The sequence below is a fragment of the Dipodomys spectabilis genome, unplaced genomic scaffold, assembly GCF_019054845.1.
Source record: "Dipodomys spectabilis isolate Male_0828 unplaced genomic scaffold, ASM1905484v1 ptg000669l, whole genome shotgun sequence".
NCBI classification, from domain to species: Eukaryota; Metazoa; Chordata; class Mammalia; order Rodentia; family Heteromyidae; genus Dipodomys; species Dipodomys spectabilis.
In genome coordinates this window covers 3,511,672-3,525,027 of record NW_024871346.1, presented here as the reverse complement: position 1 = coordinate 3,525,027, position 13,356 = coordinate 3,511,672, and the positions used below count along the sequence as shown (strand labels likewise).

Sequence of the window (13,356 nt, the reverse complement as noted above, 5' to 3'; positions counted from 1 at the left end):
ATTTGGAGGGGGTGTTGGAGGCTATGGAAAGAGGGAGAAAAATAAAGGAGGGGTACCATGTTAGACAAGAAATGTAATCACTACCTTACTGATGTAAGTGTAACCCCTCTGTACATCACCTCAACAATAAAATTAAAAAATAAATGTTTTGTTTAAAAATCATGCTATTAAAAAAAAGAATATGAGACTGGACCACAATGACAGTGTTGTCAGATATGAAGTCAAGTAGGGATTCAAGAATGTTCCGCCTGAACCAATGGCCTTCATTCTTGCTTCTTCCCCTGTTACCTACCACACCGCTCCCAGGTTCTCTTCCTGCTGAAGCCCTGTTCATTTCAGCAAGATGAAATCAAATACCATCGCATGTGACCTTTGCTGCACTCCTGACCATCCAGTCCTGTGCTGAACATCAACCTGTTCCCATCTCCCCAACCCCAACAACTGCCTCTCACCTGGTAGTCTCCTTAGGTATACACACCTGTCTGGCTGACTGCACAATCTGATAACCGTGAGCTAGCTAAGTGTTAGTCATCATATGACCACTGCTAGATCTCATCTTAGGGCCATGGCACTGATGTCATCAGAACTGAATCCCATGGGCTGTTCTCTGGCTTGCATGGCTATAAGCACATGACACATGATACGACGGTGTCCCAGACGGTGCTTTATGATAGCATTTATTGCGGGAATGGAAGATCTTAGAGTTCTCTGAAGCCATCTTTAGTTCTTCCACTACTTTTCCCATACATTGCCTCTTCTTAATGCTCTGAGTCATTATCAGATCGTTTCATTCAGTATGAAAGAGCAGAGGCTCCCCCAACCAACTTTGTGAAAACAACTCACTGGGTCTTGAAGCTCAGAGTCTTCAGGTAGGAATGCATTAAGGAAGATAAATTAATTATTCACACCTCTTTCCCTTCCCAAAGAACAATTTAGTGGGTTGTAAACTGAGCCCAACTAGAAAAGCAGCTTCGACCACTTGGGTTTGTAAGGAATAAAACCCAAGATAAAAGTCACGTTCTTAAAGTCCAAGGGCAGCCAGGTGCCAGTGGCTTATGCCTGTCATCCTAACTACTCAGGAGGCTGAGATCTGAGGATTGTGGTTCAAAGCCAGCCCGGGCAGGAAAAGTCTGTGAGTTTCTTATCTCCAAAGAACCACCAGAAAACTGGATGTGGCGCTGTGACTCAAGTGGTAGAGCACTTGCCTTGAGCTGAAGAACCAAGGGACAGCACCCAGGCCCAGAGTTCAAGCCCCACAACTGACCAAAAAAAAAAACACAAAAAAGTCCAAAGGCCTGAAGATCATTGAGATATGGCTGATGGCAGGAGGGGAAGGCAATATAGTTACAGTCATAGATGAATTTATTATGCTTTGAATTCAAAGACTTCTAAGATGTGTCAAAAGATGTATAACTGGAGAAATGCACAGTGGATAAGCTATTTTAAACATTTCTTAGTATTGCTCATCAATATATTTCACAACTCTTCTGGAACAGAATCTGGACTTCCGTCGTTCCCTTTCTAGCCAGCTGCCTTTCAGACAAACATAGAGGCATTCAACTCACTCCCAGTCACACTTCTGTTCACATCTGTTCAACTCCCTTCTCTAGCCAGCCCTGAGGAGACCCACGATTCCACCCAGGCCAGCACATGGAGACTCAGCAGCTTCCCAAAGAAGGCTGAGAGTTTGGGACGTGAAAGGATTTATAGCAAGGTGTTGCCTTGGCCCATATACAGAAGTGGAGCCTGGAGACCAGGCAGAACTTGGCCTGTGAAATGAAATGGCAGTTCAGGCCCAGCCCCTGATCTACACACCTGGGTGTGAGGCACGAATGCCTGCAGGGAGCCGTCTCTGTGACTTAACAAAACACCACCACAGAAGGAAGGAAAGCAGCAGCCAGGAGACTCACTCTTTTATTAACTTGCCTTCCTGGGCTTGGCAGTACATCGTGTCTTTTCAAACTTTGCCCCTTGGCCTAGCAATAGAATTTTTCCTTAGTGTCCTCACATGAAGGAGTCGGAAAGGGACGAAGAAGGTTTATGAGTACAGTGCATGACCAGGTGGAGAGGAAGGCTGCATGGAAGGAGAAGGGACAGACACCCAAAGGGGCCAAGGTCAGCCAAGGATAGAGGACTGGAACTGAGTCAAGCAATGGATTTCCTTCCCGTTGCAGGTGAGGAAAGCAGACCAGGCAGGATCTGAGTGTTGCCTCCAACCTGCAGAGACTAACATCATCGGGAAATCTCAGCTGAGCAGACAAGAAGCAAGGCTGGTGGTGGGATGAAAGCCAAGAGACTGACTGTTGGGTGCTCTAGAACACTTCAGCCTTCCCAAGCTGGTTGTCAAAACTGCAGGTTGAAGCCAGGCACCCATGTCTCACGCCTGTCATCCTAGCTACTCAGGTGACTGAGATCTCAGGATGGTGGTTCAAAGCCAGCCTGGGCAGGAAAGCCCATGAGACTCTTATCTCCAGTTAATCACCAGAAAACCAACCGGAAGTGGCTCTGTGGCTCCAAGTGGTGGAGCGCTAGCCTTGAATGTCCAGGCCCAGAGTTTAAGTCCCATAACCAACAAAAAATAAATAAATAAAAAATAAAAAGCTGCAGGTTGGAGTCTGAAGAATGGATGAAGTCTCCAAACATGACCATTCCTTAGGGATTTCTTGTCAACCTCTGGTCTGAACCTGCCCACGCTCATAGTATCTACCTCTCCTGCCAACCTAATCCTTCTGGAATATGCTTTCATCTTACCCCTCCCTGGACCATTCACTCACATTGTCCTCTACTTCAGGCCTAAACACTTCATTGTCTTGGCTTGAGGGCCTGGTCCTGACTCATGCCCATACTACCCTTCTCCCCTCCCCTCCACACAACTTTACCCTGCCCACCTCCCCACTGTTTCCTGACTGCTGTGGGCTCATTTCTAGCCCTGTTGTCTTTCCTCTTCCCCTCTCAAAATCTGGCCTTCTTCCTCTGTCTTAAAATAAGCTACTTGTTCATCAAGGTGGGACTGAATTCCTCCACAAATCCTTCCTTATCAATCCATATTGATATGTCTCAAGACATCACTTAAAAAGCTTGTTCAACCACCCTGGAAAGCAGTATGGAGGTTCCTTAGAAAAATAAACATAGGCCAGGCGCTGGTGGCTCACGCCTGTAATCCTAGCTACTCAGGAGTCTGAGATCTGAGGATCGCGGTTCAAAGCCAGCCCAGGCAGGAGAGACCGTGAGACGCCTATCTCCAATAAACCACCAGAAAACCGAAGTGGCGCTGTAACTCAAGTGGTAGAGTGCTCGCCTTGAGCTGAAGAGCTGAGGGACAGCACCCAGGCCCAGAGTTCAAGCCCCACAACAGACAAAAAAAAAAAAAAAAGAAAAAGAAACATAGAACCTTATGACCCAGCAGTCTCACTCCTGGGCATTTATACAATAGAGCACAAACAAGGTTATAGTAAAGCCACCTGCACAACCATGGTCATTGCAGCACTATTCACCATAGCCAAGGTATGGAATCAGTCCAGATGCCCCTCAGTGGATGAATGGATGAGGAAAATGTGCTATATACACACAATAAAGAATGATACTGAAAGGAAATAGAAAGACTTAGAAAAAAGATATTAAGTAAAGTAAGTCAGACCCAGAGAAACAAGAAACTTTCCTCATTTGTGGTACTAGAATGTGTGTATAAACCTATAAGGAAACACATTGGATGGTATGCAAGTGGTTATTAATGAAAGTATAGTAGACTGTATGGAGAGCTCAAATAGTGTATTTTTTCCTTTCTTTCCTTCTTTCCTTCTCTATTTTGTCGGTCAAGAGGCTTGAACTCTGGGCCTGGGCGCTGTCCCTCAGCTCTTCAACTCAAGGCTAGCCCTCTACCACTTGGGCTACAGTGCCACTTCTGGTTTTCTGGTGGTTTATTGGAGATAAAGAGTCTTACAGAATTTCTTGCTGGGCTGGCTTTGAACCTCAATCCTTAGATCTCAGCCTCCTGAGTAGCTAGGATTACAGGTGTGAGCCACTGGCATTGGGCTAAATAATGTAATTTTTAAGAAAGACAAAGTCAAAGCCCAACAAAATAAGCACCAGGTAATGGGTACATGTAAGAGGAGGAGTAGGGCTAAGAAGAGAGGGGTAGATGAATGAAGGTGAGGAGAGAATGTGGTCAAGAATTCAATGTATATACTACAAAACTAAGAAAAATGTGAGGGCAGGGTAGGTTTAAGCGGGTGAGAAGGTTGAAGAAGGTGACTGATCAAGACGAGTTATAATTGTAAACTGCTTTGTTAAATGGCACATCTTTTGGAAAACTACTTAAAGAAACAAACAAAAAAAAAAAGCAGGGCATCGGTGACTCACATCTAGCTACTCAGGAGGCTGGGATCTGAGGATCGCGGTTCAAAGTCAACCTAGGCAGACAAATCCAAGAGAATTAGCTAACGAAAAGCTGGAAGTGTAGCAGTAAAACTTATGGGATGATAACCATATCCTAGACTACATTTTAGATAATTTTGTGTGCTCACTCACTCTTCCAACCATCCTGTGAGGTGAGCATTCTGATCTAGTCTACATCTCTGAAAATAAGAAACAGGATTTAGCCTGACTGTGGCAAAGTGTCCTCGGGCTTGCTGGTATTTGATAGATGAGGGGTCCTCAGTGGAGTCTAATGGAGGAGAAGGCTTTGCCCTTTCTCAGCTGGGACGCCACTCGTGGCCTTCAACATCTTCCCGGAATCATACCTGAACAAGGCCAGCTTCTAGGCCTGAGGAGGAAGTAGTGAGCACAGACAATGGCATTCATCATAATAAATGTCTTGTGTCTGTCAAGCAGCTGACACATTGTGTGTGTGTGTATTACATCTTGTGGAAGACACGTATAAACATTCAGTTAATATTTAATGGCCTCCACTGGAGAAGAACTCATAGTTCCCAATGAGGATTTACTTTGTACTTTTTTTTTATTATGAGTACTTCCAAGCACACACGAAAGTAGAAGCATTTAATAAACCCCAGGGTACCTGTCACCCAGATTCAACAATGATCAACCCAGCCAGGCTGTTTTCATCTACTTCCCACTCTTTCCCTGCCAAGCCCAGATGGTTTTGAAGCCTATCCAAGGCCCTGTATCATTTCATGATGAGTATCTTTCAAAGAGAAAGAGAAAACATATGCTTTCTATAAATTTGCTTTTCCTTAAATGAGAGAGATGAGGCCTTGAAAAGAACCAAAGACCCGGTTTCCAGGATGGGAAACAAAACCAAAAAATAAAAAAGCAAGCAAGCGATTCTACACTGTTTTGATGGTTTCTCGCCCTTATACTTAGCCACTTGATTTATCATCACTGTGTTTGCACCTTGCCCTGTTGTTTGTTACTTTAATGGTCTCACGTGGCTGGGTCTCAAAAGCTCCAATTAGAGTGGAATTACTACCTGGCTAGCAAGATGGGTACTGTCTCCTGACCAGGGTTCAGGCTTGCTTGTTTGTATGTAGTCTTCCATCCTCCTCCTCCTCCTCCTGCTGCTTTTCCTTCTTCCTGTCCTGCCTTCCTTCCAAACCAGTCTTCTGGCTTCCTAAGAAGGTTCTAACTTCCTGTGTAGGGACTCTCAGAGATGCAGGAGCTCCTGGCTCCCACACAGTAGGCGTGATCAAATGGACGTGGGAACATCTAGCAATCCACTGGGAAGGGAGAGGTGGTAGGTGGTGACGGCACCTCGAGTGTGAATGCAGTGGCCAAGAGAGGAGGAGGTGGGGAGCACAGGAGACAGAGAAACACTTCTGGCAAGGCTCTGTGGAGGAAACCTGAGTCTGCTCAAGGAACTTTCGATTGTGCCATATGTCTAGACCAGTGCATTTGAACAGTTAGTGGGGTTAAATAAAAATATGAGGGAAAGGAGTTGATAATGTAGGACTAGGCACAATACAGACCTGGGGTGACAATTTTATAATGGGAGTGAAGTGGGTAGGAACAGAGCTGGTAGAAGAGGAAGTTCCAATATGAGAAGACACGAAGCTATGATGGATTCATAGATCACTTCTCACCTCGGAGCATCAGCTCCTATAGGAATATAGTCTCCCCAAACCAGTACATGTCTTGCATAGCTAACTGGAGACTGGTCCCTTTCCTAAAGATCTGTCCTTACATGAGAACCTAACTGGCAATGAGGTATGCTTATTTAGTTTGCAAACATTTGCTTAACCAGAGAAACTGGAGCAGACCTCATTAATTTCATATTCTTGGGTCACTTGACCCAACAATGTTAAGCAAGTATGCAAGGAAAAGATGATGATGAAAACAATTGTTTGTAGTGGGGCGGCTTTATAAAAATGGATGGTATCTACATCACTCCTGTGGAAATATGTCTGGAAATGTTCTCTTCACAGCGAAAGGATAGAAACTTGTGGAGAGATCAGCAGGACTCAAGATGGACGCCAGGGCTGCCAATGGCTTGGTGAAGGGGGGGGGGGGGGCTCCTTGAGACAGCTATTGCTGTCCGCGCTTTTCCTGCTGCAACCACTGCCGCTACTTGCTTGGCAGTGGAAAGTTCTACACTTTTGAGTTGTTGCACTTGACTTGCTACAGAGCTTAAGGGCTTGATGGGTGATGTTTTCAGTTCCAGGGGTCATGAATTTGAATGGCAGTCAAGTATGTACTAGAAATCTGCAAGAGTAAAATACGTGACTAAATGACCTCTAATGTACCTTCCATTTACATAATACTCCAGGTCACGGAAATTTAGAGCTACCCAGAATATTCTCTTTCTGAACTAAAACCTCATCGCGTTCAGTGGATGACTCAAAGACACGATGTTTCATCCTTTGTGAGATTTCAATTCTCTAGCTTTATGGGATTTAGCTTTGGGCTCTGGTAATAATCTTGTTCCAGACAAGGACCACGCCAGTTCCCCGGCCCCCACATGTGAATTCATTCCCACTCATTTGTTCCCCCATTTTTGTCCAGTTTTCTCTCCCCCCCTCCCCCCTGTGTAGCCCATGGCCCTCTGGCTTCTTAGGACATGGTCTTCAACTGCTGTCGACCCAACCCTCACCTCACCTGGAAGCTCAGTGGTACCCTTCCCTCTGGACCGACTTTTGGTTTTAAGAGAGGAAATGCTGTGTTGGCTGAGTACTAAGAACCTAGAACCCTTGTCTTTAACCCCCTTCCTTCAGACTTTTAATGGGTTTGTACCTCTACGCTCCACCTTTTGGCATGGCTGCCCAATCACCCCTTGCTCCTAGCCGTCTCTATACCATCACTTGCCTGGCTGATCTCTGCCATCCTAGTCCTGCATGGAACCCTCTCTGGTTTTCAAATCATGAGACCTGGGAAATGGACCTTATAGCCTACAAGTCCTAGGTCCCCAAGACACACCCCTACTCTGGAATTTGTCCCAAGCACATCCTCCTCTTAGGCTGCTGTGTGGACTTCAGACCCTGTCCATCCACAGCCCAGATGGTTCACAATCCAGGTCCATCTCTGGCCCACTGGGCCCCCGTCAGCCCCGAAGCTCTCTTACATCCTTCAACTTCTTTTGCACCCAACAATGAAGGTAAAGTCTCTAGCCCTGCTCAAGCCTGGGTCCTCCGTCATCAGCAGTGCATTATCTGTCTAATTGCTTTTCTCTGGCATCAGGGCTCTTTCTTGTACATCCGAATTCTGAATTGGGACCCAGGGCTTGCTTGTCGAGACCGTGGTAACAATGTCTGTCTCACGACCCTCGCTTCCTTACAACGCTCAGGGCCTCCTCAGGCTCGGAGATGGAGCAAAGCAACAGCCAGTGATGCATTTCTAAGCAGCGACCCTGACTCCAAATGCTGGTGGTAGCCATAGGGGCTGGTGGCAAGGATCTAGACTACCTAGTTTTCCAAGTGTAGCCCCCCCACCAAAAGCCAGCGGGAGAGGCTCATTCTGGATTTCACCTCCCGTTCTCTTCAGACTGTTCATCCTCTACTATCTACCTGAAAGTCTGAGCACCACTGATGTATGTCCAATGTCTTCCCTCAGGAAGGGCCAGTCTCTCAGTAGAAAGCAGCAAAGCAGCCTGATCTAATTGTATCTGGACAGCATCATTTTATAAATCATTCTCCGTTTAGCCCTTCAAATGACTGAAGCTAGTCTCTCCTGCCTACAATCTTTGGCTGAGCCAACCATCACCTCCCCGCCCCCTTCCTATTATACCCTCACCCGTGCCCTCTCCCACCAGCCTACCCCGACCTTCCAGCTCAGCTTCATTCCTCCGGGAAAGGCAGCCAGGACCAGAGAACACTGAGGTACAGAGATCACCATTGGTTCTGACCAGAACTTTTTTTTTTTAAATCATTTTTGATAATTATTACTTTGGCTTTTTTTTTTTTTTAGGTCTTGTTAATTACTTAGCCCAGGCTATCCTTTAACTCTTGGTTCTCAACCTCCCGAGTGCTGTGATTACAGGCAGGTGCTAATACACCTGGCCCTGTGCATTTAAATAACATAGCTGGAGGTTGTATTCTCTTCTAGAAACGCTTGATAGCTCCTTTCTGTATTATCACAACTGCCTTCGGCCAGCAACACCTATCACCTCGCTCCTAAACTTCCTGAAGTTCTTGCTGAGTTTCCAAATAAACAGGGCTTTCCTTGTAACCCATCTGGGTTCATAATCAGTACCCACAGGTTCAGCTCACAGAGGGTTTCTGGTTGCTGGTCTTTCTTAAGCAGAATGAACAAATCTTAGATTTAGATACTCAGAAATCCCAGATTCATGCCTGATTTGTTTATTACTTTGCTAAGAGGCCTTAAGCACGTTTCTTGGTATTATGGTTTGGATATGCAGTAGTCCCCCTAAAATGTTCATGTGTTGAAGGTCTGGTGAATGACTGAGAAGTGACTGAATCATGAGGGCCACTCACTAGTTGATCCATTTGAGGAGTTAAGTTTTAACGGAATGGGCTACTAGGAAGCAGGACTTCGTAAGTCTGTCTCTGGGGGTGAGTCTCGGAAGGGATTATTTTGCCCCAGACCTTTTGCCTTATTCTGTCTCTTGACCACCATGAAGCAAGCAGCGGTGCTTCCTAACACCTTCCGCCAGGCCCGAGAGCGAGGAAGCCAGCTAACCACAGACTGACGCCTCTGAAACCATCAGCCAACTCAACGTCTCCTCCCTAAGATGTCTTCACGCAGATATCCTAGCTTTATAGGTAAGTCTATTTTCATCTGCACAATGGGCATAATAACGGTACCTTTTTCCCCGTTATGTGGGTTTCATAAACTGAGCACATTGCAAAATGTAAAACCGCAAACATGAACAGACGGAAGGCACAAGGATTCTCCAGAAACCAGTCATGTGGGAGAGGATGACACCAGAGCCACACTTCTGGCTGTTCACATGGGTGTCCAAGGGCACAGACGGGCACCACCCAGCTCCAGCTTCTCATTGAAAGAGGAAGTGAAAAATGCTGATGCAGTGGGAATCCTGCAGAAACACGGCCCCGAGTGAAGCTCCGGGGACAGGCACTGAGCAGAGGGACGTTGCCCCCGACCTCCCCTCCAGTGCCCCTCTGTGATCCAACAGAAGCCTGTGATGCAGAGCCTCCCACGCGTCATGTCTTGGAAGGACACGAGTTAGAACACAGGGCCCAGTCATTATCTGCACACTTCTTGGGCCTGGGCGCTGTCCCTCAGCTTCTTTTGCTCAAGGCTAGCGCTCTACCACTTGATTCACAGCACCACTTCTGGCCTTTTCTGTGTATGTGGTGCTGAAGAACCAAACCCAGGGCTTCGTGCATGCTAGGCAAGCACTCTACCACTGAGCCACCTTCCCATCCCTTATCTGCACATTTCTACCTCCAGGTTCTCAATTCTTAAAAATAGGGTCTGTCTAAAAAATAGGAGCCCAAGAGTTCAAGAAAGGCTTGGTATTTTCACCTGATTCCTTCTCCATGAACCACCAGGTACCTTTCCAGTTAAACGGACTTTGCTAACTTGCATGGTTCACAGATAAGGAGGGTAAAGGTTTTAGTATACACATACTTTTCCAAATGACTAATCACAGGGTCATAACAGAATGCATGTACAAAGAATGAGTGTTAGGGATTAAATACACCCAAACTACCCAAGTAACAAACACCTAATATTTATTAATAAATTAGTACACTTGAAGGCATTTTTCTGATCATCGGTTCCTCACGATTACCCACACATCCCGCTCACACAGAGTGAATCCACACCATCTTTGCATTAGAATCTGACCACTGAGCATTGGCGGGTAGATTCATAAATGGGAGCATAGTTGTAAATATATCAGACAAGAGTTCTTACAGCCGCAGCCATTTTTAATTAAAGTGATTGGATGATGAAGGAAATCCAGCAAGGCCCGAGGGCAGGCTAGACCTACCAACTATGTGTGTATAAAAACAAGGGCATCTTTGAAAGCAAAGCTGGGCACATTTTCTATGGGAAAAGGTGCCACTGGCACACAGTTTTGTTTTTCCAAAGTGCAGCAATGTGTTCCCGAACAACTCAGTCCCTAAAAGATGAAGTTCAAGTTCTTTGGTGGCCCAGGTGTCAAGCCACTGAAATAGCAAGTAAGTCCTGATGGCTTAAGGATATTTCACCAGCCCAGAGCATATTAGCATTAAGAAAAGCACAAGTAGTCAAGCATTCTACACAGTGAAAACCATACAATCAGCAAGTGTGTCAAGTGTCAGCCATGAATATGATAATAGACAAGGCATAGTGAAAGAGAACTCAACATCTAAGTGCATTACAGTAACTTAACAGGGTCTTCAATTTGCTTAATCCTTAAGAACATTTGTAAAGGACAAATCAAAACATGAAGAGTCTTATTTAAACACAAAAGAGCAGGGATGGACGTTGAAAGACAGGATGCTTATAGAATTCACAAGATGCCATTACTCTCTGAAGGAGTTAGAAAGAGCCTCACAATCCAGTGTGTAAGGAGAGTCACACCGTACTGGCGGCAAGCAAAGTGGATTTAAAGTGCACAGAACAATTGTGAAAATACATAAGAAGGCAAAAAAAAAAAAAACACCCAGAAAATATGAAACTTAAAAACTTTAGTGGTGGTTTTTTTTTTTTTTTGCAACAGTTAAATCTTGAAAAGACTTATAAACTAACTTCCCATAAGGAAAAGAGAGGAGGGGAAAAAGAGGGAAAAGGAAGGGAGCCAAGAAAAGAAGTACCAAGAAAGAACCCAAGCACTGGCCATATACTCTGTTAAACACATACACAAACACATACACACACACACACACACACGCACACACACACACACACACGCATGCACGCACGCACGCACACACACACACACACACACACACACGCAAACACACATTTGAAGGGGGGAGGCGGGGAGAGGAGGGGGAAGAAACAAAAGAAAACCACCCTGCCACTAAGTTGATTTCCAGAATGCAGTGTCTGTGTGCTCTACAACAGATCAGGAAGATGGCTATACACGGAATCCAGGAGGGTCTGACTGGCTTCTTGACTCTTGACTCCAATGATCTCGAAGAGCCGGTCCAGTTTGTCCTCAGCCTGAGGGATCTCTTCAATGGTGCGCAGCTCCTCGGGGTTCAGGAGGTGGAGCATGTCATCGAAGATCGGCTGCAGGTCACAGGGGTCCAGCCGTACCTGCCGCAACACTGTGTCCTTCTTTTCTGCAGCAACAGAGGTGAGGGAAGGAGGGGGAGAGGCCGGTGAGCAGGGCTGTGCTGGGGGTGGGGATTCCCCAAGGCGAGTCTACCCTCTCTTCTCACAGCCAATTAGTGTGTGACTCTCAGGCATATTTTACACAACAGTGTTTTACTTGTAGAGATCAAAGAACTGCTTGAGTGGATCATTAAGGTGACATCTGCCTAGACTTGGATGGCTTCTACATTTTCCTGATTGTCAGGAGAAAGATGTTGAAATGTATTTAAAAGAAACATATTTATTACTTTTTCCATCTGTCATGCATCTACACTTTGGCCCATTTCTTTTACAAAAATTCCAAGCCAAGGTAGTCTGTTTATCAGGCTTTATGACTATGCTGCTATACTTTTAAGACCAAACTGAGAGAGCATGTAAATGAGAAAATATTGCTTCTTACATCATACCTTCCATGGGGGTGAAGAATTATATCCCTTCCTAAAATTACACAAGTCTCTCTCTACAGCAGGTGTGACATAAATCTAAATGAAAATACTAATATTCCACACAAATACAAAATAGATTAATATAAATGTGTGAAATATACAGAATAGTAGGAACTTTATAAATTATGTACGATGAAAGCTATTAAAAATACCCTTTCATGAAAACATAAATGGAATTACCTAAAAACTAGGGAAGTTGTAACTCAAAACTATTGTCTACTTGGTGTGTATGCTAACTCCCTACTGCACTGTTAGAAATAAAATGGGTCAATTAATTTGCTAGGCATTGCAATCCATTGTTTGTAAAACACTATTTGCTTAAAGGGATTGTGTGGTATATCAGAAATGGGCTTTGTGTTTTTTGCTCAATGCTGGCATACTACCACACTACCATTTGAGCCACATCTCCACTTCCAATGTTTGGCTGGTTGACTGGTTTACTGGAAATAATGAGTCTCTTGGCTTTGAATCTCAATCCTCAGATCTCAGCTTCCTGAGTAGCTCGGATTACAGGCATGAGCCACTATCAACCAGCACATAAAGGGAATTTTAGGGTACAGTTTACTCACCAACAGTATACCTCTAATTCAAGATCGGTTATATGCTCAATCCTGGTAAGTAATTTTCAAAAAGCCTGCCCGACTTGTTCGGATCACCTGTCCCCAGCACCAGAGGACAAGGGTGACACGCACATCTCCTCGCTCCCGCCCTGCCGTAAAGGTTTTCTAGGTGAAGCGGCTTCCCCGAGGCCAGTCTGGTCTGGGAGTGAGGCCAGATCTCCCTGGGCCCGTCATCCCAAAGCTCCAAGCTGCAAGCAGATGGTAGAGCCAGGCAGGAAGCAGCCCGAGGCCTGCCCAGACCTCCCCTGCCGTACCTTTGGTAATAAAGGAGCCGGTCCTGCTGAGTGCCGAGGAGCCGCTGGACGTGGAGTCACAGCGCAGAAGGGGCTCGGACTCGTCCACGAAGAACCCCTTGTTCTTGTCCAACGGGGAGGGCTCCACGGTCAGGAGAGCGGAGTTCTCAAGTTTCGTATTGGGACTGGGGATGGGGCTCGGGCTCAGCGGCCCAGGGCTCATTGGGAGAGCCAGTTTGTCTGTTTCCAACTGTGGAAGAGTAAAGAGAAAAAGGGTTATTTGTGAACAATTACAGACGGAAAAAACAACAACAAAATAAACCTCCATGGAAACAAAAAGTCCTTCTCAAATAGTTCTTACTTCCATTCAATACTGTC

At 45.6% G+C, this 13,356-nt stretch overlaps 1 protein-coding gene across 1 annotated transcript in view; it reads right to left on the bottom strand.

The window, feature by feature from the left end:
* Nucleotides 1-11,299: 11,299 nt before the first annotated feature.
* The window catches only part of Tnfrsf21 (TNF receptor superfamily member 21), a 50,175-nt gene continuing 48,118 nt past the window's right edge, over nt 11,300-13,356 (bottom strand). The window contains exons 5-6 of the mRNA XM_042671896.1: nt 13,000-13,228; nt 11,300-11,648 (exon numbers count right to left, since the gene is read on the bottom strand). Coding sequence (XP_042527830.1) covers nt 11,419-11,648; nt 13,000-13,228 — 459 coding nt within the window. The 3' untranslated portion in view covers nt 11,300-11,418. The remainder of the gene's footprint in view (nt 11,649-12,999; nt 13,229-13,356) is intronic.